We start from the raw sequence: 26,546 nt of genomic DNA on the forward strand, positions 1-26,546 counted from the left end.
GTCTCATTTTACTTTGAGGAAGTTAACCTAGAAAACAGTTTGAATCATATAGAAACTGATTTTGTTGAGCCCTTGCACAATATATTTTTGTCAGTTCATAGCCAGAGCTTGCAAGCATTGCTGAAATGAAAGTTTTTAGTCACCAAATACACAGAGTACAAGGTGCTCAGTAGAACATCTTTCTTCTACAGCATCATAACACCGTTAGGGTACATTGCTTCTTAAAAATATCCACCTCCTTGATTGGTATCTCTATGAAGGAATAATGTCTGGATTTAAACTGAAAAAATTAATGTCATTTAATATTAATAAAATTTGCAACATATTGTCCGTTTTAATACATATTTGGCTTTAGCTGTAAAACCTCAATAAAATTCAAAGAGAGTGTAGGAGGACAACACACTGTGCTTCAGTGGAAATCCCCTTCTTCTCTGCATTATGTAAGATGATAAAAAATAAAAGTCAACTCAGTCTTCAATGTTCACACATTGCATTCTGTCAATTGCAGTTCTCGGGAGTGAGGAACTCTGCTAGGAACATTTGTGTCAATAAGTGGACACTCTCCTCTTTGATAAAAATGAGCACAAGTTCAACAAACTCCACACAGTCAACATTTCCAATGACAACAAACTGGCCTTTTTAAATGCTGTTCCTTTAAACTCGATTTCTACAGAAACCTTGGTAAATGCAGCATTGAATCCAAACTGACACATTGCATCATTAAAAGTCTCAGAGTTAATTTCCAAGAAAAACAGAGAGCTCTCTTTTATTTGCAAGACCATGGGACGTGCTAGTGCAGCTGGTAAAGAGGCCTGAAGCGTCTGATTCCTTTCACAAAGGGTGCTACACGAGTCCTTAAAATTCTTCAAGTGCCTTGTACAGGTAGGTAGCTGTGTTTACTTTCAAAGCTTATGGTCCATTACCTGATAACTGCACCAAATATCAGTATTAGTGCAGGATAGTGTTGTAAGTCATGGTCTTTGGTTTCACATTACTTTCTGGAAAGGCATATTTTCTTGATTCTAAATACTCTAGGATATTAACATTTAAATTAGCGACCTGTGATACTGAAATCATCTGAGCACAGATCATGTCAAAGATGTCTTTCAGCTGAAGTACTAACTGCCGCATTTCATCTGCAGAATCTTTTACTCTTTCTCCAAATATTGAAGGCTGAAGCCTCAAAAAATTCCAATTCTGAGCAGCCTGACCAGCAAATCTAATTCCTTTACAACTTACCTCACAAGGCTTTTGGAGATCATCAGAGCCTTTATATTTGAACTACATAATTGGCCAATTAGGAACAGAGTAAGTGATCCACTTATTCTTAACAAAACACTTGAGATACATTGCGACATCACTTGACAGCACACCTTCACAAATATCATGTCCAAGACAAGGCTGGCAAACATTAAAATATTCCAAAGAATTGAATACAGATTTGAACTTTAGCCTCTGAACCTCGGTGGTATTTTTCAGGCTGTCATTGATCCACAGCACAAGTCTAACTCTCAGCACTACATAATGGACCACATGATTTTGGGTCATCATAAAACCCATCCCTGGTAATCAGACAGTATCTACAGAAATACTGTGAATGGCTAATATTTTCATTGAATCCACCAACACAGTATGAGCAGAAATTATCGCCAGCAATGCAGTAAAGTGTGCCTTTAATGACAGACTGCTCTGTCACAGCAAGTCCATTGTCCTCAATGTTTTTAAAATCTGCTATTAATTGAGAAAAAATCTTTCATGGCCAAAGTCTTTGAAATCTTTCTCCCTACACAACAATACCAACTGCATATGTTCAGCTTTTGGCCTAAGATGAGCAGGTAAATTCACATGACATACATAAACAGCCAAATGAGTCTGAAGGGTTAACAACCTCAACGGCATCTTGATAAAGCTTCAGTTTGAGGCGTTCTGGGTTTTAAGAATAAAAGCATTGTGTGTAAATAGTTAGTTGACCATCACTGCAGTCACAAAATACTTCAGTAGAGCTCTTTTCTGATTTCAAAAAGCGATCCTGCCAGACATCTCAATTCAAAAAAAAACTCCAATGTCTCTTTCACGGGCACATAATAGGCAAATTACTCAGTGCAGTGTTCATCTCTACCCAAAAGTATTCTTTTTGGATCCACATATTTGAAGTGTTTTTAAAGGCCTGGGGCCTTGAGTACACCGATCGCATTGGTCCCTTATGACAAGTCTGATGCCTTGACTATATCACAAATTTTGACAATGTCCTTATCTGCTACTGACAAATCATTCTTTGAAAACACATTCAGTTTATTCAAAGTGTATGCCAGTCCAAAATTATGAATATTTTGCATCTCTTCTACAATATTTTGTATTGTGGTGGCTAGAAGAAGCATCTGACCTTTCAATTTGATATAAAACAAGCAAACATGTCTCAGATACAAATCACCAAATTGTTCCACATCCACTCCATGTTCTTCGGATTGGCCTAGATCTGCATGTAACTTACCGGGACACGGCTGAGATTGTTAACTGTGATGACAGTGGCCTGTGTGAATCAGTAACGTTGCAGGATGTACAGTTTCTTTGTCTCCTAGACATATGGGAGGTAAATGAAGATTTAATTTGGAAAACACTCTCACACCCTCTCACAGGACAATTCATCTCATGACCTTCCAGTAAAAGCTCCTCTAAATGAGCAATAAGTCCCTGCACATCCTGACCTGAATGACCACACAGTGAAGCAATTCATGACAAAGTGGTATCGAGGTCTTCAAGAGGAACCACAGAACTTATTAGTACTGCAATGTCGCCGATAAAAATGTGACTTAAATGCTTCGTATTTGAAAAACAACTGTTTGCAATCAACAACTGCACATCTAAAAATTGGATGAGGTTCATTGTGATGCAGTCTGCAATGTTGTACAAGTGCTTTTAGAGTTTGAGCTGCTGCGCTACAAAAACTACAAGCGTACATTTCAAAATCTAACCGTCACGTATGCTTTGCTATTTACAATGCTAACAATATTCAAGGGAACACTGTTTTGAAAAAGAACACCAACGTGCTTAAAATTATGTGCATAAAAAAGGTTTTAAAAGCTTACCACATAGGGAACATTGTAAAGTTCTGTCCACAAAAAATCAGAATAAGCAGTAAAATTCTGATTGCATCACAGAAAAAAAGTCCGTCAGCGATAGCAGAGATCAAGCCATCCGGTCAGGCCCTAAGTTCAAAGGTCAATGATATAGCATTCAAAATTTATTAACCTTACCTTAAAAAAGTAATTGAAATATGCATATGCTAATTTTTAAGAATTTAACTGCTTAATGTTACCTATTTGATTTGAATAAACAGTTCCAATTACTAGCCATGCTATCTGATGTAGTTATTTGGCGAGGGTTAATTTCAGAGTTTAACAGGATTTGTTTTTGGAAGACAGTACAAAAGAATTAACAGATTAAATGAAATGCATAAAAAAATAATCCCAGAGTAACGGTACATATGTAAAATATCAGGTTTATTTTTGTAAAAAAACAGTAGATTCTGGTTTATTTTAATATTATGATCTTTTGTAAATAATACAAGAAAAATACAAAGTTTACAACAGGTGAGTTTTGTGAGAAATAATGCGTTTTACTGTATAGTGTTTTACAGTAATGTAACATTAAATTAACCAGGTCTCTTTTACAAACAATAACAAACTGTATTTTTTACAAGATAAAAGCTTAACTTTGAGCAGATTTTTCTGTATTTTTGATTAGTAAATGTAACTGTTAATTAAACAGTACATTAAGATTTTATGATTTACAGTTCTTTACCTTATCAAATGTATTCACCATTAAAATCACAGACATTTTTAACATTGTCGTTAATATGTTAAATAAAACAATTGAATTAATTTGACAATATAAAATTGGCAGTTGTTGTTTTCCTTACAAGTTTAAAATCTAAGTAGAAATGACTTTAAAATGTAAGTTAAAATATATGAATTATTTTAAAGTGCATCACCTAGTCTTGTGAGTTGTGGACTAATAATAAATTATTGTTTCTTAAAATACTTGCCACTTTATTTATAGGTACTAATAACTATTCCATAATCCTTATAAAGGCTGGGGCGGCACGGTGGCGCAGTGGGTAGCGCTGCTGCCTCGCAGTTGGGAGACCTGGGGACCCGGGTTCGCTTCCCGGGTCCTCCCTGTGTGGAGTTTGCATGTTCTCCCCGTGTCTGCGTGGGTTTCCTCCGGGCGCTCCGGTTTCCTCCCACAGTCCAAAGACATGCAGGTTAGGTGGATTGGCGATTCTAAATTGGCCCTAGTGTGTGCTTGGTGTGTGGGTGTGTTTGTGTGTGTGTCCTGCGGTGGGTTGGCACCCTGCCTGGGATTGGTTCCCTGCCTTGTGCCCTGTGTTGGCTGGGATTGGCTCCAGCAGACCCCCGCGACCCTGTGTTCGGATTCAGCGGGTTGGAAAATGGATGGATGGATGGATTATAAAGGCTGCTTTTCCAGTTACTGCAGATGTCCACTAGAGGGCGCTGCGGACAGTCAAAGGCCTCAGAGAGCAGCAGCTTGTCAGACGCGCCGCCTGCTCCTCACTTCTAAGCTGCCTGCGTTGTGCCCAACACTTCCACCAGCACACAGAGCCAGAAGAAACACCTCTGGATCAGAGCACAAGACCTTCAGCAGCACACCAGGCTCAGAGAGGTAAGCAAAATGATTAATTCCACTTGTTTATGCATATTTATATTTTTAAAATCAGAATGCAAAAATCCAGAGAGAAAAAAATAATACATTTGCAGATTTTATTAATTGGATGTAGAAAATCACAATTTGATGGGATTGATAGAGGAAGCCCAATGAAAATGACTCGCAGCGAAACTCAGTGACCATATCCTGTCATCCTAGCAGATAACAGTTGCAAAAAGTTTTTGGTTTGAACTCACACATTTGTAAAAGTGTAACGTGAATAATTCCATACTTTTGTAGAAAATCAATTGTTCACTTTGTGAAGTTGTTTCTGTAGTACTCCGTTTTATGTCTCTGTGAGGCTGGACTGTATTTGCAAATGGTTTTGACATGGAGGAGAAATTCTAATAATCTAAATTAATAACATTTTGGTTAAATGCTTTAGTGAATTTTAGATTGCTAAGCATGACAGCTTGTTTTTGTAAATGAAAAATGACCTGCAAGTTTTATGAAAGTTTGAAAAAATTGTTCAGAGATTGAAAATGTAAAAAGCTGTGAACGCTGACTTTTAAACATGATGAAATGAATTTTATTTTTGGAAAACTTAATGGTGCTTAAGCACTGAATCTGTAATAATACATTAAGTATTTGAACTTTAATATATGCCCTAAATAACTTGAAGGGAAAGAGTGGCACAGTATCTGAAAATGTCATTGGCATGACATTGTCATTAATGGGACTCAACGCTTCTTCTAAAGCTCAAGCACTGTGTTCCTATGTTTAGCTTTTTTGGTTCAGAATTTAAAAATAAAAAACCCTTTCTCTACATAATTCAGCATCATCTAATGGTGTCTTGTTGTTATTCTAGTGCATGTGGGAAGAAACTTACACATTTAAATGATTAGAGGAATTACATTTTATCAGTACGCTTGAAACACCTCATCATTTGATGCCAGCCATTTCACAATCCTCGGCTACCTTTTTCAAGCATCACTGATTCAGATTCCAAGTAGACATATTTTAAAGAGCCGGCTTGTGCTTTTATTGCCTGCTGTGGCTATTTCTGTCTCTCATAAACTGCCAGCAGCTGAGGACCACCTGCTGTCCCCCTTTAGTTTGCTCTCCTCCACTGGTGGGCCGTGGGGGTCGAATGCTGGACCTGTTAATTGCTCTCTACCTCGTTGTACGCTCATGTGCAGCTGTCAGTAGGCCATCAAGGGTTAATTACGTGCTGTTAATGAAGTGCGGCTGCGACTCAAACCGAGAGATCAGGACAGGAAATCAGAGTGAGGAGATGTGCAGCGAGTATCACTATGGCAAGGGCAAGGGGGTAACCATCGGCCTGCAGAGATGCCAATCCATCAAAGTGAAGTACAAAACAAATGACAGCATTTGGCCAATGCTGTGAGGCTTTTCTTTCCTACCTGCAGTCTGCTCATCTCAGAATGTTGAGGAATCTGTCTTAGAGGACCATGTGGGATAAGTCCTCACAGGTGGCGCAGTGGTAGTGCTGCTGCTTTGCAGTAAGGAGACTGTGGAAGATTGTGGGTTCGTTTCCCGATTCCTCCCTGTGTGGATAGCACTTTGAGTACTGAGAAAAGTGCTATATAAATGTAATGAATTATTATTATTATTATTATGGCCCATCTCATTGTTTAAGTAGCACATTGGGCACATTTCATGGAACCCAGCCATCTTAATGTTTTACTTTTTACTTTCTTTTCCTTCCCCTTTGTAGGATTTGTATGTCTTTGTGGCAGTGAGTCCTAAATTGTTCCTGTGCATTTTTCAAGTTATGCATATTACTGCCATAAGTTAATGTGAACAAGAAAGCAGTGTGGGTTGGCCTGGTCCGCTGGCCTGGTCTGCTGAATGCTCACTTGGCCGCCTGTGCCATGCCCAAGTCATGTCCATGTCACACTTTCCAGCCTTCCAACTCCAGGATTTTGCTGGCTGTGCTCTTTCTCAGGTCTCTCTTAACATATGGGCACAATGGGCACTGGCAGCAGCTACTTTGCCCGAGGTTCTATAAAGTTGTTAAGACGGCCCGAGTCTTTCCGATAAGGACTATTAGTTAAAGCAAAGTTTAGGTCTTGTCATTTTTGTGAATTTTTGTTTTAGTTGAATTGGCCATTTTGTGTATATTGTAAAACAGGTGCTATATTGCCTTGTGGATTAATAAAGTATCTATCTATCTATCTATCTATCTATCTATCTATCTATCTATCTATCTATCTATCTATCTATCTATCTATCTATCTATCTATTGCACCCAACCCGGCCCAGACTCACATGGAGGCACATGTAAAAATAAATAAAATTTTTATTTTCTTCACCTGTGGGGCGCATCTTCCCCGTGAACCCCACAGGCACAACACAGTCCAAAACACCAACACAAGAACAAAAACCACACTCCTCTCTGGCACCACCACTCCTCCCATCAAGCCTCGTCCTCTTCCTCCTCCTGACTCTGGCCGCTGAGTGGTGGTTTCTGGCCCCTTTGATAGCCCCCCACGGAAGCGCTCCAGGTGGTTGATCACCTGTTTCCGGTTGCACTTCTGGGTGGGGCTGAAGATTCATCCAGCCAGGCTCAGGGCCCGATGCAGCGCCCCCTGGTGGCCACCACAGATCCCAACAGGGCTGTGGAGAATTCCATCTCCCATGGAGCCCTGCAGGAAGCTGAGGCACCATTCCAACCCAGGGGGGCGGCCATCCAGCATCCAGGTGGAGGTATTGCACCGTCCAGGGCTGTTACCCCTGATTATACAGTGAAGGGGCATCCCGGCCGAGCATGGGACCTGGCCGTCCACCACAATATATATATATTTTTTTTTTTCTTCCCTCACAATCAATGTACTTGCAATATTTGTACTCTAACCCTAAAGATCCTCACCACTGCATTATTTCTACGTTTTTCATTTGGCATCAGTTTAGGCTATCAGTAAGGGAAGTGTTTGTCATGAAAGCCTTGCTACTCGCTATGAAAAACAAACCTGCTTCTTTGTAAAAAGCTTCCATCTATGCTTTATGGTTGAACGTTTATTTTTAAAGACATTGCTTCTTTGCCCTGCGCTTGAAACATTTCTCCAAAAATATTGGATTTGGTTTTAGCTTAAGGTTTGTATCCTTGTTTCAAGTGTTTATTTTGCAAAGCTTGCATCCTTGAATTCCAAATTCTTTCATGTTGTGCTTTCTCCGCTTTGTTCTTTTGTCATTGTCACACATTGTCACAGCTTGGCCACATGGCTGAGCACCCCAGCTGAGACGTCCCGTCTGCCTCGGTTCAGCCCCGGGTGGATTTCATCACCTAGTCAGAGGCACAGGAGCTCCTGCTTAATGCGTTTCCTGGCTTTGGAACTTTGGGAAGTTAGGGAGTTGCTGTTCCTTCTCTTCAGTTTTGTTTCTGTTTTCATAATTTTATTAAAAATTGATTACTTTGTTATTTTCTTGAGTGTCCTTTTGTCCATTTTGTTATTAAGATCTCTGCCGGAGATGTCGAATTGTATAAATGGTTCTTGTTTTCCCTTTTAATTGCTTGTATTCTCTACTCGGATAAAACCTCTTTTTGATTTTAAAGCTAAACTTTAGGTTTTTATCAGTTAATTGATTAATTTTCTGACTATCTTTGTCATAATTTTCTATACTCAAATGAATGACTTCTTCATGTCATTCATGATCAAATGAAGTGTTTCAATTGCAGGTGATTTGCTGCTCTCAATTAATTTGTCCCAATGTGATCAACATCCAGACAGTTTTCGCCAGATGTCACCAGCAGGCATTGTGCTCTTTGTGTGATGCTGCTTGGTGGCCCCCTCATCGGCACTTACACGTATCACAGGATCTCGTGCAGCAAACACGTCTTTTTCTGTCTCCCTTTGGTTTTCAAATTGTTTCATTTTTGACAATGGGACAGGTTTGCAGCTTAGTGAATCTATTTATTAATTCTATTGTTTGGAAGAGATTCTAAATGCTCTTGTTCTCCTTTCTGAACCCGAGTTTGTTGCCCTTCTCTTTCTTTCAAGAGTCAGCTGACCTTTCTGGCTGATGTCAATCGGCACATATCACAAATGTTTAGACCTTAGCAGTAGTATCTGTAGCAAGGGATGGTTTGAGGATTACTGTCTTGTGTTTTTTGACATTTCCTTCAGTTTGTGATTTTATTTATTTGGTTTTTTTTAAAGGGTGTATTGGTGGTTTTTTTTTTCTTGTTTTTTCCATTGGGAAATTGCACATTTCCTTTGAAATTCACAATAACCTAAACTTACATCAACCACAAATACTCAAGCAAAGTAAAAACAGCACAGCTGAAAATAAAAGCAAATGAAGAAAATCATCCACTTATGCTGTCTGCCCACATTCTAAATTGCTATCAGAATTTATGGTGCAAAATATTACAACCCTAAAATTCCAGACAAAAACGTACGAGAGAGAGTCAGTAGACACTTAACCCCTCGACTGCCTCCCGTGTGACACTGCCTTGGCGATGCCTACGGAGGCCACTGATTTGGGGTCAGAGTGAACACCACCTGTGCTCAGCCTGCCTAACTCCATAAAATGATCCTTCCGCAGACTCACTGGCAGCCGCATACCCACAGATCCTGTCAAGGGCCCGCAGTTAAATCGCCTCTGGCTGCACTCCACCTTTCTTCACTCTCAGCCAGAATCATTTTTCATAGATTTTTTCTTTCTGTAAATTCATTTTTGCTTAAATAAAATAGTTTTGCTCTAATTGCTAGTGGAGGGTGAAGAAAACGGAGGCCTATCAAAGGCCTCCAAACTGTATGAGAGCTTGCTTCTTGAAGGTCAGTGTCTGCAAAAGATAGATTGTGGATCCAAGGCCTGTTAAGTTTTATTCCTTTTCCTTTTCACTATTCTGGCTCAGGAATGAGCCAAAGAAACACATGAAAAGCTGTGAAAGAGAGCCAGTGTTAGGAGAAAAGACAGGAAGGTCGAGGTGGTGGGAACTCCTTTTAGTTCCCAGTTGTCTTTGTCGTTAGAAACACAGAAGTGCAAAGACTGCCAAGTAGACAGAGTGCCATTCTCTACCCAGCCAAGTGAGCACTCAGCAGTACCTGAAGAGCAGGCCTCCCTTCACTGCTTTGGTTTTGGGAAATAAGGTATGGAAATAAGTGGAGAGAAATATGAAATTGTACTCCAGAATTTCAAGGTTAAAGTCTTTATAGTACCTTGTAAGGAATACGTACATAAAACAGCAATCAATGTCACGCACACACCTCAGACATGCATGCAAACAAATGAAGAGCCTTCGTCACAAAGACAGTAAAAAACAGAATTGATAGCAGAATAAAACTTGGATCAAGAAATCATACTTACAATGTACACAAATTTTATTCCTTCTGTTTTGTCAGAAAATGACAAGAGATAAAAATAAATCTAAATCTTCAAACAGCTGGATGTCAGAAATATGCCTAAAAAATGAAGGACAAAGAACTCAGATAATCTGTAAGTCACAGCACCCAGTGGCCGCCATCCGGCTGGGCACTGCCATGAACCACTTTGCTTTGCAGTTAAAGCTGAATGATGAGTGCATTTAACATAATGTTTGATTGTTAAAATAAAAGCAGCCTACAGCTCTTAAAGACGTCTCCACATGCTGCAGAATTCCTGACACGTGTGTCCTCGAATCTGGCCTGACGCGCGTGTGCACGAGAAGAACTGACAGCCCCTTCAGACTCAGCTTGTGCTTTGAGTCCATTGACATTAAGATCAACTTCATTCATGAAAGGCTTAAGAAATATGCAGACGTTAGGCGAGCCTTCCGTCATGCCCACATGCGTCACTTCACGGACAGTGTGTGGCCCAACGGTGAGGACAGTGGACTTTAAGCCAAGATGAAGCAGGTTCAGTCCTACTTTCACTTGCTCATGTTTTAAAATAATAAGGTAATCACTTGTGTTGCTCTATCTGTGAGGCTCCCACTAAGTCATTTTTTTCAAGAACCAAAATAAAGGCTTTGGGTTCACAGACAGCACCAGTTGGGTCACGGAGGTGTAAATGGCCTCATAGTCTCAACCTTTTGATCACTTAGCTCACTGATAATGATGAACAAAATATAATGTAATTGGCCATTTCTTTAACAACAATAAAAATGAAAATTAAAAAGTTCCTCTGACTCCACGTGTGTGGGGTCTGGGGAAGCTGCCAAATCCTTAGCTTGCACAAACTTATCCGAACTGATGTGGCCTGCAGCCTTTTTAAAGTAAATGTAATGACGCTGTGTGCAATGTGACTAGCTTGCTACATTCACCACACACCAAAGAGGTGATGGACATCGGCCAGGGACATGTGAGGCGCGCGTGTCTGAGATTGTGGACTCCTTGGCTGTGCTCCCGGAGGTGACCCAGATAGACTTCATATTTGTGTCATTAGTAGACTGCAGTGACACATCCAGGTGAATATTCAGTAATGTCACAAGTGCAATTTCATCTCCTAAAGCTTTTTGTCAAATTTAATAATAATAATAATAATAATTCATTACATTTATATAGCGCTTTTCTCAGTACTCAAAGCGCTATCCACACAGGGAGGAACCGGGAAGTGAACCCACAATCTTCCACAGTCTCCTTATTGCAAAGCAGCAGCACTACCACTGCGCCACCTGTGAGGACAATTTTAAAACCAACTCTTTAGCTGGGGATTATTTTGCCTTTGAAACAAAGAATTTGATTTCAGGTTCAAGTTTAGGTTTATTGCACTGTGTCCTCAGGACTATGGCAGAGTTATTCACATGTGGTACAACCCACATTTGGTACAATAACCAAATAAAAAAAACAACAAACATTCAATATATCATATGCTTTAAACATTTATTCAATAAACGTTTGCATTTTATAAAAGAGAAAACAAAGCAAAGGCACAGTGTCTGATTTTTCCAAACATTCAGCTACAAATTAATTGGAAGGGTACATTGGGCCTGAGGGGCTCCAGCAGTACAAAGACAACAGGGTGCCTGATGCGTCTCAGAATGAGCTGCAATTGGGATATCAGCACCTTCACAGAGTCTCTTCTTCTAACATACTGCAGATGGGAGAAGAGTGGCTAGGACTCACGAACAGCGTCTATGTGGAGGACACATTGTCACATTGTGGGCCCCAGATTCCAAACGCACTAGTCGGAGTTGATTTCACTTGTTTGAAACTTGTTGGGCACCTCAGGGTTACTCTTTGATTGAAGAAACCAAACCACATTAGCCACATACTTGAACCCGTTTTATACAATGGATTCATTTTTCTGTAGACATGATTGATGATAAGTCCAAAAAAACTAACAATGATTTCTACTTTACAGATTCTTCAAGAATCAAACCTCTTATTATGGACAAATCCAAAGCAAATGTCTGCTCCAGCCAGTGCCACCCAGCTGATAAGGGACCAGATGGTGTCCACACTGACTGCCTGGGCTTTTTTTCCATGGACTCAAATGTTCCTGGCCTTTCCAATGTCATTCTTGCAAATCTTAACCTGAAGGACCAGATGGAGTACAGGTGAGAATTGATACTCAGAATTCTGTAACATTTATAAAGTGACTAGTGCTAAATTGGACAAAATCTTGCACAGTTGCCTTTTACATTTGATGTTGTCTTGTTGGCCATGGTTGCCACATGCTAGGCAATTAAAGAAGAACCATATGGAGAATAACATTAACTTATGAATTACATAGGTGGTTGAATTCACATTCAGATTATCAAGTTTTCTCTTAATTTGTCAGTGCATATACAGGAGAGTCTTCCTTTTATGTAAAGCCCAATTGTACAATAAAAATAGACATTCCTTACAGACGAAACCATGTCACCTTTTGTTGCTTTCTTTGCCAGCACATTGCAGTCTTATACTGGGATCAGAGGACATAAATGAAATCAAAGGGGACAATGTTAGTGTTAGGCTTAGGCCGAGATCATCTTCCTGCACAGCATCTTAGGAGTTTTGCTTTTCCTGGACTGCTACTACATGGATGTTTCTCTCTCTTTTGGCCTGCTTTCTCTTTTCATTCTTTCTTGATGAAGAGATGGCGTTATGCCTGAAGAAAGAGTAGAAACTCACACCTCAATTCAGGTGACATGATGATGATGATGAAGATGAAGTTTAATATGGTATGCTGCATGGTGGCCCTGTCTGTGGACAGGCTCCAATGCTTGACACCATAAACAGTGTTACTGAAGTACAAATTATACAGCAATACATGCAAACACACCTGCATTTCTTTACCGAATATGGCACAAATCCATTTGGATGAATACATTTCAAATCATAAGATCATTCCATTCCAAGTCTTCAAATGATGGTAAAGAAATGTACAGTAAAGTAAACCACTTGCTAATGATTATGACAAAAACAAAAAAGTCTGATGATATCATTTCAGATGACAACACACACAAAACTGTGACCCCCCAATCAGAATCATAACTATCAGGTTGATAAAGTAGCAACACTCTATTGGCCTAAGGGTGAAGTGCGTACTTCAGGACAGGTCAGGTCAGGTTGGGGGGCACCCACTGGTACAGCGCTTTGCTGCACCCACCACACAACTAAACAGCTTGGGATCCCGGTTTGCAGCCCCCCAGGCAGACATGTGGTCCAGTCCCACCCATCTATCTGCCACAGCCAGGTGTTACATGGGCACCCCCTTGGCCTGGTCCAGCTGCTCACGTCCTGAACAATCAGCTGGATCTCCCTCAGGGAACACATGGCCTTAGTGCCATAACTGACACTCCCTCACAATGCAGGTCATGTGCCTCATTCGGGACCCCATGAGCAACACAAAGTCAAACCAGCGGCACCCAAAGATTCTCCGAAGTGACAAACATGACAGAGTCCAGTCTTCATCTCTGGTCACTGGATAGCATCCATGTCTCACAACCATGTAGCAAAACAGGAAGCACCAGGACTCTAAAGACTTGAGGACATCAGTGGAAATTAAGGAGAAGTGCATTTAAAACGCAAGCCAAGAAGAACTTCTTTAGGCAAACAGTTGTGGCACTCCGGAGGAAATCACTAGGAATTGAAGTTGAAGCAGAAACCTCGACAGCCTTTAAGAAGGTGAGATGAGATGTAGGGACAGCTTAGCTATTAGCTAAACAAATGGTCTTGATGGACTGAAGGGTCTTCTCTTGGTTGTCAAATTTCTTATGTTTTTCATGTTCAGACTGGCCACCAGGGCTTTTGCAGGACACTGCGTGACATATTGATGACTGTGGCTGAAGCACACAACGATCTGAGGCTGCAATTGGTCAACGCTGTTGCTGTCATGCATGATAAGGCTAAGTCAAAGTAGCAGTGCTGATGTTATAAATACAATTACTGCTAGTCACAATTACAAAGTAGAGAAACAAACCTAAAGACATGAATACAAAATGAGCAGCTGAAATGAGGCCATGCCATTTTAAATCAAAGTGCGTTTCTCATGAGACCAACTGCATATCTATGGATGTCTGTCAGGTCATTTCACTTTTTTACTAGTCAAGTGACTGAAGGCACTAAATTAAGACTTTGTCCTTTGAAGAACAGACGTTTAAATGCTGCTGTATATGTTAAACCTCTGAGGCTTAACCTTTCCAGTCATTACTGGGAGTGTTTTGGTCTCCTTCTCTGCATTGTCTCAGTTGTAACGTATGTAAAAGAGGACGTCACTTATACTGCATGACATTTATAGATATCTGTAAGAGTGCAAAGTCTGTGCCCCGTGAAGAGTGAATTGAAGTGAGATGACTATAAGCCATTGTCAGCAGTGGATTTATCACTTTCAATTATAAACCTTACTGTCGAATTTGAGATAAACTTCAAAGTGGACATTGAACAAATTCAACAGCCAGACAGGAAAGCATGACAGTAGTAATCTCTGCTTAGAACTAAAGCATAAACTGGCATGAGAAACTCCAAACACATTTAGACTATCAACAATTCAAGCCTGTGTTGAAAATGGCTGAATTACTATTGACACCCTGTAAGTTAATTCTTGTGTTTGAAACAGTTAACTAAGAAGATGAAAAACGAAATCCCACGAAAATGATTGTTACTGGTACACATTACTACGTGTGCGCATCATTAAAACACAAGACTTAAACGAGTATTATTTCTATTGTATGTGGTCATTGTCTGTGTAGGATTAGGGTTAGGGTTAGGGTTAACCCTAAGATGTGGATTCTTCACATGCTTGTGGTGGTCTTTACTCCAACATTCTGGCTTTCCTGTCACACCCCCAAGCATGCACTGGTTAGACTGACTGGTGAATCCAAACTGACCTGCGTGAGTGCCATGGGCATGGGCACGAGTGGACTCGGTCCTTGGCCTTTCCCTGCCTTCAGCCAAATGCTGCTGGGATTGGCTCCTGTGTTTCTGGCGCCCAAGCTGGATTTGACTTTTCTGTGTTTATGTTATCCTGATTACAACATAGGGATAAAAAGAATGGACCACGGAACATGTGGACATTACACATAAATTTAGACAGAAATGAAAGGGAACGGTATTAGTACTCGAAAGGCTTGGCGAACCTTGTGAAAGAAATTAACCAGGAGCATCAAAAAATAGTCAGATGTGACAGGAATCCACTTGTGACGTACAGAAAAGGCCGTGCTTCTTGTGCCACGAGGCCTTAAGGAGTCCCCAACACTTACTATTAAGACGTCATCTTCAGGAGCAGATCTGACTACAAACCCTGGAATGCAATCAAAGGGATTTGAGAAGGAAGCATACATTTGTCAAAGAACAACGCCTTATAACTTGGATTTGACAGTCTTACACATTCTTTTCCAGCCTTTGGGTCATAATGTTATCCTCGGCAAGTGCCTTCACCTTTTTGTGCATCAGTTGTTAAAAACAGATATGAATGCTTAGAGTTTGTATGAGTAAAGCGCTTTGCTGTTGTGTTCTGGAAGCAAACAGGATTCGATGAGCAGGTGCCCTTTGGTTTTCTTTTTTGCTTCTTGTGGAATTTTGCGTCATCCTCTACCCACGATATCCTTGCCACACTCGGTATTTTTGGTGTATGACGTTAAGAAACATGCTGCGGACCCTGGGTAATATTGTTAGGGTCGCCATTACTATGCACACTTGACATAAACATAATCTTCTGGGTGATCCTAATGTAATGCAAGCAGAGATTCTGTCTGTTTGGGGCATTTGAGAAAATACATTTTTAAAAATGGGAAAAAAAGAAAATTCAAAGAAAAGAGATTTTAGCTTTTGAAAACTTTTAAGAGCAGGGATTCTTAGTGTCTGGCCCAGAGTACATTAATTACACACAATTTCACCATAGACTGCCCATGGCCAGCATGCAGACCTCTGTAAGCACACGTGTGGTGCATTAGCCAAGCCTGCGGACCACAGACACCGGACAATCCAGATGCTATCGTGAAATTTGAACGCAGTGCATACTGTTTACAGCCTGTTTGCATAAACGCCAAGGCCAGGGTGATTGAAAACTACAATTCAGCTCTGACAGGTCCGGTCCATTTTACTTTCATGTACCAGAACATACGAGTGCTAAGCTGAAAGGTTTGAATTGCTCTCAGACTATCGCCATTAGGAAGGTGGCTAATACAAAAGGCCACAGTCAATTCTGAGACAACGACCCTCTAAATCTGAGAATTAAAAATATGAAAGAGTGATTGTGCTCAAAACTACATCTGCACAAGAGAACACAAACATGGCATCTCTATGTGTATCCCAGAAAATGACAAAAGCTTAAACCAATCCCAGATGATGAGTTCATAGAAACAAGCAACAAATAATAAGGTGGATGAAGTCATCGTGAAAAAATAAAGAAAGTGTTCTTGGAGTTGTGGAGGTGAACGCCATTACTGGACAAGAGTGGACAGAGAAGTCTAGGAGTTTTGAAAGATTTCTGCTTAGTCTTGCAGCTAAAAAAGCAGGATTGACATCACTCACCGTTGACTGTTCTTGTGACGGGACCAACATACAACAGTTGTCAGTATTTGTGGCTTTTGTGGGGGAAGAGCTGCTTTATTGGCTCCCAGCAGACAGATGCACACCTGGTGAAATAGTTTTGAATGAATTGGCAATATTGTATTGTATGAAAATGGCTTGAGCAAGGTCATAACTTCTGTCTGTCATCACTGAAGGCGTTACATCCACGACTGGACAAACCTAAGGCCTGGTAAGCATTTCAACTGCTGTTAACATGGCATTTTACTGCATCATCCACAGGCCATTGTTGTGTCCAAACTGTGTGGGAAAATGAAAGATGCCATTGACACAATGAGAAGGCCTGCGAACCCCTTTGGCGAGTGTCCGGTGTGTCTTTGTAGTCGACTCTTCTGAGACTTGCAGGAGGAAATGCCAGTGGGACATCACCGGCTGTGGCTGCATCCCAATGTGCTAAGGGACAGGCTTAGGCTTAGGGTTCGGGTTAGCAAGGGCCGAATGCAGGAGACAGCGGATGGACCGCAAGATTAATATTCATATAATCATTAGAGACAAAAGTTTTCCAAAATTTTTAATCATCTAAATTAAAGTAACAAAATGTTTTCAACCAGTTTAATGTGAGAGATAAAAAACACAATGCAGCAGGTATGTATGAGGCTATTGCAAATGACTGTTTTTAGCACTCTGTGCTTCAACACGATCCACAGGGAAGAAAGCTGCTCTTTCCTCAGACTCGCCACCATGTGCAGAAAATAAAATGGGACACATGTATTTGGGGCAAGAGTGATGGAGGATTTCAAGGATAGCCGTGGTCTGTTCCTGCAGATGACCAGTGGACTACTGAGGTCAATGGCTTCTTTCTTCTCAGGATGAAACAAAACGTTGTTGTGAGTGACTTCTGAGGAAACATGGCTCCTCTTTTCACATTGCAGTGGTGCTCCTCACAATATTTCCCTCCACATATATCTGTGAATTATCAATAATCACCATGTTCTTTGTTCAATGTATGAACCACCATCGTCTTCATTGTCAAAAGCCAGGCTAGGAATGGACTCGGCAATGGACATCAGGCTCAGTGTCATTACATCACCGCGACAGAACAGCGGCCAAACGTCCCATCTGTTGTTGTCACTTCTCTGATAAAAAGGCAAGTAAAGTCAGATTACTACAGGTGGGCATTTCTAATTAATTACAATTAATATGAATAAAACTGTAATAACGAGGAAGCTACACTATTAAGAAACACTATGGAGCTGACATACTGACCCTCGGCCTGGCTCTGAAGCAAATGTAATAGCAGCCTACTGCTTAAGGGAGTTTAAGGAAGACCAATGGCGAAACAGTGATTTCAAATATCTTTCATTTGGAACTTTTCTTTTTAGGTTTGTGACCTTATGGTGATTCTGCTTCTGTTCAGATGCCTTTGTGACTTTGGATTTTTCCTTGCTGAGCTCTCTGTAATCATGAGAACAATTTGGTTGCCCTTCTCCAGCCACTTAAACAGTAAACAGTGGATTAAGGACTGAAAAAGGACCAAAAGGACAAACAAAAGAGTTTCCTGTTTACCCAATAACACCCAAGCCTGTGCATTCCAAGTTGTGGATTAAGTGCTGCCCTTGGCTCCTATATGCAGTAAATTATTAACACAGACAATGCAGTCGACGTCCTCCATTAACCTGCGGCTGTTTCATAGGAGCTACGAATGGAATGTTTAGGTCATTTTGAACCAGAAGCATAAAGAAATATTGAATGTTCCTGAAAAGATGGCTTGTTGTTAAGTTACGGAAACAAACCAGAAGAGATAACCCACCGCCTTCCTTTTAAGACAATTCAAACTCTGGAACTGTAGGCTTTCTGCTTTCATGGCACATTTTAACAAATTAAATGAAATTCCAACCAGTTCAGGGGAGTTGGACTTCTGGTTCAGTTCAACGTTTTCCTAGTTGGCATTTCCTTGAAGGCAGCCTGTGACCACAAACACCAACCACTAACTGGATGTACAAAAGCAAACAGTTTCTGGAAATGTAAGTATATAAGGCTGCAGAAACAGGCAAACAAAAGAAAAACTGATACCGAACGAAATGAAAAAAACACCATCCACCTTTTTTTGGAATATGCAAAGCCAAACATTAAAAAATTAACAAAAATGTTCCAGTAAGGGTAAGCTTTGAGATGCGCACCGTGAAGCTTCGTAAAGTAGAGGAGACCCTCCAGGCCCTTGAACTTGAATGTTGGCCCAAAATGATTTCCTGGTAAAAACTGTCAGGATTTCCACTTTAAGAGTCCAACTGCTCCCCTTCTTGTATGATAAGTGATGTTCATGAGAAGCCAGACGCAATTCATTCCTGCCATCTTCATCAATTCAAAGATCCTCCTCATTACGTGTTATTGTGAAAAGTGAAAATCACTTCTGCAGATACCGAACTGAGTTGGAAGCATCTGATAAAATATGAATTTTTCATCTGCTATGTGTTTTCCATTCTCCTCCTCTCCTATACATCTGAAATAATGGTGGAGGCATGAAAGCCCTTAACCGGATTCAGAATTACAGAGAGAGCTGACGTGGTGCCTAACGTGATATTCCTGACAATCTGCAGAAAGTTAACAGTAAGCACAACAATAACAAGATCAATAAAAAGTCCATCCTAAGCCCCTGAGAATGAAATCACCAGACGTTTCTCTGAGTGTTAGTGTCTGTGAGCTGAGTGTTTCAGTAAGCTCCTCTTGCTTAACAAGCATGGCACCAATAGCACCAGAGAGTAGCCATCCCCAGAAACACTAATAGGAAAGTGAGTTCAGTGCAAAGACCTTCTGAATTCTCAGCCAGTCACTTGATCTAGAGGGCATTTCACTGGCACTTTTGGATTTTAATGGCTCAGAATGGTTAACATTTTGAAGTATGCCTGTCCCAAGCAGAGGAGACAGGTCCTCCCAGAGGAGCTGGAGGAGGTGGCCGGGGAGAGGGAGGTCTGGGCTTCCATGCTTAGGCTGCTTCCTCCGCGACCCGACCTCAGATAAGCAGTGGATAATGGCCTGTCCCAAGCAAATATGTTACCATGCTGGGCCCACATTGGTGACATGGCTGTCCAGACCCTAACTGTTGTGGATTTTAGAACTGCAGTCAACTCTAACACAGAGGTCAGCCCGTGGCTGAGGGTCTGTGGCTCTCACTGATACCAGAGACTTTAAGAAAGGCCTGAATGAGAAAGCGATCTCCAAAATCTCTCCATATACTCCTCTAATTTGCACATCTTTCTCACCAGCTCTACGTTTATTGGTGTAAGCAGTAAGGTGAGCGGTCTTGAGTCCAGCGTGATTTCATTACTATTCTCCAGCACCCCTATAAATTGATATGAAGTATGCTGTAAAATACAGAAGTAAATGTTTTGTGTAACAAATGTACACGGCAGAGTTGTCACTGTCACATAGAGTGTGACAATCCTAATTGCTTTTGCTATTCAACAAGCAACACATTGGCAATCGCTAGGACCAATATAAATGAGTAAAAATGACTCATAACTTCCGTAAATTAGTTATTCAGCAGACGCCCGTCTAAACAAAGTGCATAAGCACAAGACACAAACTGGAGGAGGCCAAGGAAATGTCTTACTAGTGTTTGAGACTCAGTGGTGAGATAAGGAAGAAAGTGAAGACTCCAACCGGCACATTCACTTCAAATTAAACTCCATTGTGCTGCAGGTGAACTTAGATTGGTGAGGTATGGAGGCAGAAATGTCCACTCCTGCTATTCTTTCCACTACCTTGCTGCTATATGGAGATTATTAGAAAAACTGAGACAAAAAATTAAAAACAAAATCACAACAGCTCATCAGGTAGTGTCAGTGGTGAATACTGATATGAGAATGAGTGCAATCTGTCCTTACTTACGTCCTGTTCTCAAAATGGCCTGCCATGGGAGCAGTCAAGCGGCCTCCACCCTTAAAGACAAGAAGCTTGAATTTGTCCAGTCGTTGATTTCCAGGGTACAAAGCTGAATTTTCTTTATGAACTGATGGAGATGTTTCAAGCAATCCCTCAGTTAAGTACCAGATTCTCATGAGCCCTCGTTTCTTTAGCGTTACCTTCTCATTTGGATATTGTTATTTGGTTTAACTCATTTATTTGCTGTTTTCTGGATATCATTCCACACTGTCATTGAGGTAAGGCACCCTCAGCATTATTTTAACACAACAGCCATAATGTCCGTTGACAGTCACATAATCACTGGAGATGTGACATCATTGTGCTGTTATTATCAAAGATGGCAATATGCTAAACTTGGCATCAAATCTTTTCATTCTCATAAACACAACTAATACATTTCAAAGTTTACTTAGGGAAGGTGTTTAGTCAGAGTTGATCCCTTGTTTATTTCACTACAAGTTTTGTCTTCTGTTTTGAGATTTGTCGTTTGCTTTTCTTCATATCTCTCTGGTTTCTAACGCTAAGCCTGAATCCTGATAACTCCTAAGCTTTTTCCCTAACACAACTTCTACTTCTCCTAACTCAATCTAACATCAAGCTTTTCATTTCTAATGGACGTGTCAAATCCTAATTTCTGTTGTTGGCAAAGCACCAGTGCATTGTAAAACTTTCGTGTTTGTTGCAGGCTTTCTCTCGGTTTGCACATTCTTCCCTTGTCCGCGCTTTTTTGTTTTTTTTTTAAATGTAATTCTCCAGGATCTCAGGTTTCCTCTCATGTGACAAAGATGTACAAATGAAGTTCTAAATTTGCTGTATGTGCGTGTGTGACGCAAAAGACTGGCAATCCAGCCAATGTTGCTGCCCACGCACCTGGACAGGCTCAGGAGGAATTTCCCTCTCACCAGTTTAGATTTAGAGCTGTAACGTGGCAGGATGCTAACTTGGCTAATACTCAATGGCCGTTTGTACTGAGGGGAGCAGCGGTGCTGCACCCACAAATATTGTAAAAACTCGGTAGTGTCAGCGCATGTCAACGTCCATTCAAAATGGGTTCTTTCAATTTCCAGAGTGAAGGACGCCATGTAACTACCTCATCTTTTGGCAAGCAGGTGACCTGAGGGTGCTCTGTAATTGGCTGCTTTCATATTTTTCCGGGGACTGGGCAGACACTCCCACCTTTATCATTAGCGCAGTAGTATTGTTTTTTTTAATTTAATGCGATTGGACAATCGTCGAGCCACTATGCCATGTTGACGTCAATGGTTCACAGTTCACACCCGCCTTTAACGTTACATAACTACAGATGACTGAGTGCCACTTTAAGAAGATGGCAATTTCAAGCAGAACTTCAGAAATCAAAGAAACTTTGGTGGTTTGTTAAATGAAGCATCTCTTCATAAATCGTTCACTTGAAGAAAACAAAGAAGATAAAGGACCTTGGACTGGACGACCAGACTTATGATTTTAGACGAAGGCACGTGACTGAGGATGAGCTTACGCACAGACTTTCCACCTCTTGTCATGACAAACGTTAAGCCAACTATGAATACAGAAGTCTTTGTGTTTGTATTGTTTGCAAGGAGATTTTGAAACTCCTGAGTTTGTAATGCTGCTTTCAGGGTGATTTTATGCAAGCGATCACGACTTGAAAGCATACGTTAAAAAGGTTGAGATTGCTGTGGTGCCTAAACGCCTGTAATGTAACAACAGTTGCCTCGATAACTAAGGGCCTTCTTTTACTAGGCATTCATTCCAGAGCTCCTGCAACTGTAAGCATTCAAAATTAACACGACGAGTAATGACGGCAGCAATTCCATGCTGTGCTAAATAATGTTATTTATTTCACAAAATAGAAACTAAATATTAATAAATACAAACAAGCAAAATTATTTGTCCACATCCTGACAACAGACTTAGGGTACAACAATGCAGGTGGTTGGTTATTCTTGCAAGCATTTCAAAATCGGCCTTTTCTTTTTCTACATTCTCCATTTTATTCTCTTAGTGTGCTTTAGTCAGAGGCCTACTGTTTGTTAAGGGCTTGCAGGTTAAGAAGGCTGAACTGTGCGAGGGAGAGAAAAATATTCACTTGACAGCATTGCTCACAGCAGGCCATTACTGGTGCCTACAGCTTGGGGCCATCATGCCAGTTAAATGGCCATTCCTGGATGGCGGGCTGGCTCTTTGAATTTGTGTGCGTGTGAATTCTAACGTTGTGTGCTTTACTGAGACCCCCTCGGTTGGCTGCTGATGCTCAAGGTCTACAAACTGTCTTATCTGGGTGAAATTTGATTTGCCCACCTAGTTTCATATATGCCCACCCACCAATATGTTTCTCGATACACTACTACTAATAATACAAGTTCTTTACATTTCTATAGCGCTTTTCTCACTACTCTAAGGGCTCTGTGTGTATGCATCCTTAGAGTCGGTGTGTGTGTGTGTGTGTGTGCGTGTGTGTGTGTGTGTGTGTGTGTTTTCTTCTCTTTTCTTCTGAGCTATGAAGTGCTGCTTCAGTTTGTCCCCCTCTAAAATACTGCCCTGCCCAGATGTTTACACCAGCTGCCACTGCCAATAGATACTGGATGTCCATTTTCAATGACGCTACCCTACCACTCTTGTTTTTTTGTAAAGGTCTGCCTTGGAAGGAACAAAATATGGCAAGGACTTTGGAATCCATTCTCATCGCGAGATGTTTCAGAAGATTGAGGACACTTTCAAATTTTGTGCTGAGTGTAAGAAGCTTCCACAAGACCTAATAGATCCTGCAGCACTTCGCCGGTGCAAAAGGTAAAATGGAAAGCAAGATTTGCAATAAAATGTCCTGGTTTGCTGTGATCATACCTTGTCACTGGCCTTGGCAATAAAAGTGTCATCTGCTAGATCTAATTTTACGATTTGATAGCTTAGCAGATGACTTTTAATGGGAGGACTGGCAGCTTTTTCTGTTCCAGCTTTTTAGTAAGTCAGGTGTCAGTATAAGAGTGCCAGAAAAATATGAGACTGTAACTGAAGAAACATCTGCTATGTCTGCCAGCGTAGACACAGGTGGCTGCAGTCTTGAGCAGCTACCATGATGCATCATCAGCCCACAGCAGAGCCTGACAGAGGTGTCGTGGACCACATGGGCAAGAAACATGATGGCACCTCTCAGTGGTCACTCAGCCTTGGACAGAAAAACATGTCAAAGAATGCCAGATTGACAAAAGGTGTGGCGTAATATAACCAAAAAACATTGAAGCAAGCAAGGAAAAAGCAAAGGAGCGTTAGCAGCAGGGTCTGTTCAATTTTTGATCTTCTTTTCTCCTTGACCTGCGTGCCACAGCTTTAGCAGTTTATTAGGTGCCTAGCTGTCCCTCGTCGGGAATGCTGTCATTTCAACCTATGTGTTGGCTGGAATAGCAGGGTGGTCCCCTGTGGAGAGAGGTTTTCACCCAGTGGTCCATGCATGACAGAATGCACAACAGGAGGAGAAAGGTCTGCAAAAGGCTGGAAGGTTAAATCTATTGGATGGGTTTTGGGAGTGCTCTCAAATATCAGGGGGGCAAAGGTCACAGAAACCCTCCAAATGACACAGCCGGTTTTGCCTTTTGATTTTGACATTTGTATCTGTTTTCGTCCTTGGTACGTCCCTGATTTCATTTACTCTTCCTTTATTTCATGATGCTCTCCTGGCTTTTTGTATCCAGTCATAAAACTCCTCAGTCTCCTTCTGTCATAGCCCTTAATATGTCCTGGACACGCTGTGACAATGGCCTGCCAGTGAGGCTACTGTCTCACACACCCAGTTATGAGCACTGTGTTTTCTACATTTTATTTTGAGGTTCCCCTATTGACGCACAAACTAACAAAGCAGTCACTTGAGTCACTTTGACTGCTTTCAGTGAGCCATGGCCGCAGCTTCTTGTCGTTTTCGGTAGCACCTTTCTTTCTTTCTTTGTCCCATGGCAGAGACTCAGTGTCGGTACTGTAGCCCTAATCTGGTCAATCAGATTCTAATATTTCCTTAATGTGCAGCACAATGGTACAGTAGATGAGAAAAAGTACCATCTTAAGGCTTTTTAAAAATAAAATCAAGTTTTATCTGGGCAATGGTTAACTATAAGATAGAAGGACATTCCTGTTTCAAAGAAATTCTACCTGTCATGTGTCTTACATTACATGAGCTGAAACCTCCACTTGTACTGTAAGTGAGCAAGTCGTGAATCTGAGAACCAGCGGCCCAAAGATGGACCAACAGGTGGTTGGCACAAACATAAAGCAGCAGCATTTGGCCAGTGGTGTAAGGAGTCACTTGTGAATGAACCTAACTGTCTCCACGTCCACTTAGCTTCATACGTTTGGTGTCTCCATCTGCAAGAACCAAAAGAATTAGAGTTACTCACAGAAACCGTCTACAGTCCAGCAACTTTGATTAATAGGCTCCCCAAAAGGCAATGCAGTGAAAACGGACAACCAGACAGCCAGCAGGGCGGGCACATGTGACGAGCCACCCTCTGGTTATGCCTTCTGTGCTCAGCCTCAAATATCATTGGTGGCATCTTGTGCCACGAGAGCTTGGCAGAGGAGAATCAATGACCTTGGAAGGACCAAAGTGCACTCTGGTCAGCACTAGAAACAGCACTTATTACAAAAGGAAGAGTTATTTGACTTGGCTTAATAATAATAATAATAATAATAATAATACTGCGGTGGGTTGGCACCCTGCCCAGGATTGTTTCCTGCCTTGTGCCCTGTGTTGGCTGGGATTGGCTCCAGCAGACCCCCGTGACCCTGTGTTCGGATTCAGCGGGTTGGATAATGGATGGATGGATGGATAATAATAATAATAATAATAATAAACGTTTAAGTCCTAAATTGTGCTTCATAACAGTGTCAGCTAAACTAAAACAAATACATGGAATGTGAATGTGCCAGGCAGATGTCCCGAGATATTTTAATGACCCCATTGGCACAATAAAGAATGTCAATGAAGTAAGCCGAGGTCTTACGCTTATCGCTTTCTGCTTATTGAGTGCCAGTGAATCTCCTCTGCAGTCTGTCAGCGGCACAAGGAAGCGGGCACATCCTATTAAGAGCTTTCATCATGTGAGCCTCCGTAAGAGCTGCTTGTCATTCTTGGGTGAAAAATATCACATACTAAGCATAAAGTCTGAAGTATCCCAAGCGTACAATCAATACACCCTGACTGACTGTATGTATTGCCCTCTGTGGGGCACATCATAACAAAGTGCCTTTACAATGAAATAAATCAAATCATTGGGCAGCTCATCTGTCTGGAAAAATGGGCTCAACGCAGATTAGCAGTCATCAGCAAAGTGCAATGGAGTCAAAGTCCTGCAACGTATGACAAACACGTAAGGATCTGAGCTCAAAGTAGTCCAAGCCATGGCGTTCAGGTGCCTTCTCCACTCAGTGTGCTGGGCATTAAGCTATGGCTGGCTTTGGCGCCTGTGTGTGTGACTGAGTCTATCATGGGGTATCAATGGAAAAAGCAGCAAGGGAATTGGAGATGGAGGAGGAGAGACTGTGAGAGGACCACACTGCCAAGTAGCTAGGGGTCCTGATTTAGGAAGATTTCACAAGTGATCAGTCAGTGGCCCACTTCCAGGCAGACTTTTCATTTCAACGTTTTGTACTGCTGCCTCACAGCTCCAGTAAGAGAAGGTGTGATGAATCACACGTGGCCTTTCAGTATTTTCATGTCAGTTCCATTTCAAATAGGCGTCCACAGACACCTTCTGGACACGTGCTGGAGTTCGTATTTGTCTGCCAATGGAGTGTAGTGCCATTCGGGGGGGTGCTCACCTTGCACGGAGTGCTGCCAGGATCCCTCTGTGAACTTAAATTGGCTTGAGCAGATTTGGGAATGGGTGAAGGGGCAGATAGGAGTCAACATTATCACTGGATGAGAAGTGATGGGTGCCCTTTGTTCATCGTCCTACTGTACGGTGAACATCTCATGTCAATCGAGACCAAGTCTGGCAGATATGAAAACAGGACTGTAAAAGGTGCGTTCTGAACCGTCAAAGTGTGTTGAATAAATGCCAGGGCGCT

At 41.4% G+C, this 26,546-nt stretch overlaps 1 protein-coding gene across 1 annotated transcript in view; it reads left to right on the forward strand.

Annotated features, from left to right (window-relative positions):
- The first annotated feature begins 4,623 nt into the window (after positions 1-4,623).
- The window catches only part of LOC114660924 (putative protein MSS51 homolog, mitochondrial), a 28,042-nt gene continuing 6,119 nt past the window's right edge, over positions 4,624-26,546 (forward strand). The window contains exons 1-3 of the mRNA XM_028813939.2: positions 4,624-4,683; positions 11,974-12,169; positions 23,124-23,279. Of these exons, the coding sequence (XP_028669772.1) occupies positions 12,000-12,169; positions 23,124-23,279 (326 nt within the window). The 5' untranslated portion in view covers positions 4,624-4,683; positions 11,974-11,999. The remainder of the gene's footprint in view (positions 4,684-11,973; positions 12,170-23,123; positions 23,280-26,546) is intronic.

Source organism: Erpetoichthys calabaricus, chromosome 11 (assembly GCF_900747795.2).
Source record: "Erpetoichthys calabaricus chromosome 11, fErpCal1.3, whole genome shotgun sequence".
Lineage (NCBI taxonomy): Eukaryota > Metazoa > Chordata > Cladistia > Polypteriformes > Polypteridae > Erpetoichthys > Erpetoichthys calabaricus.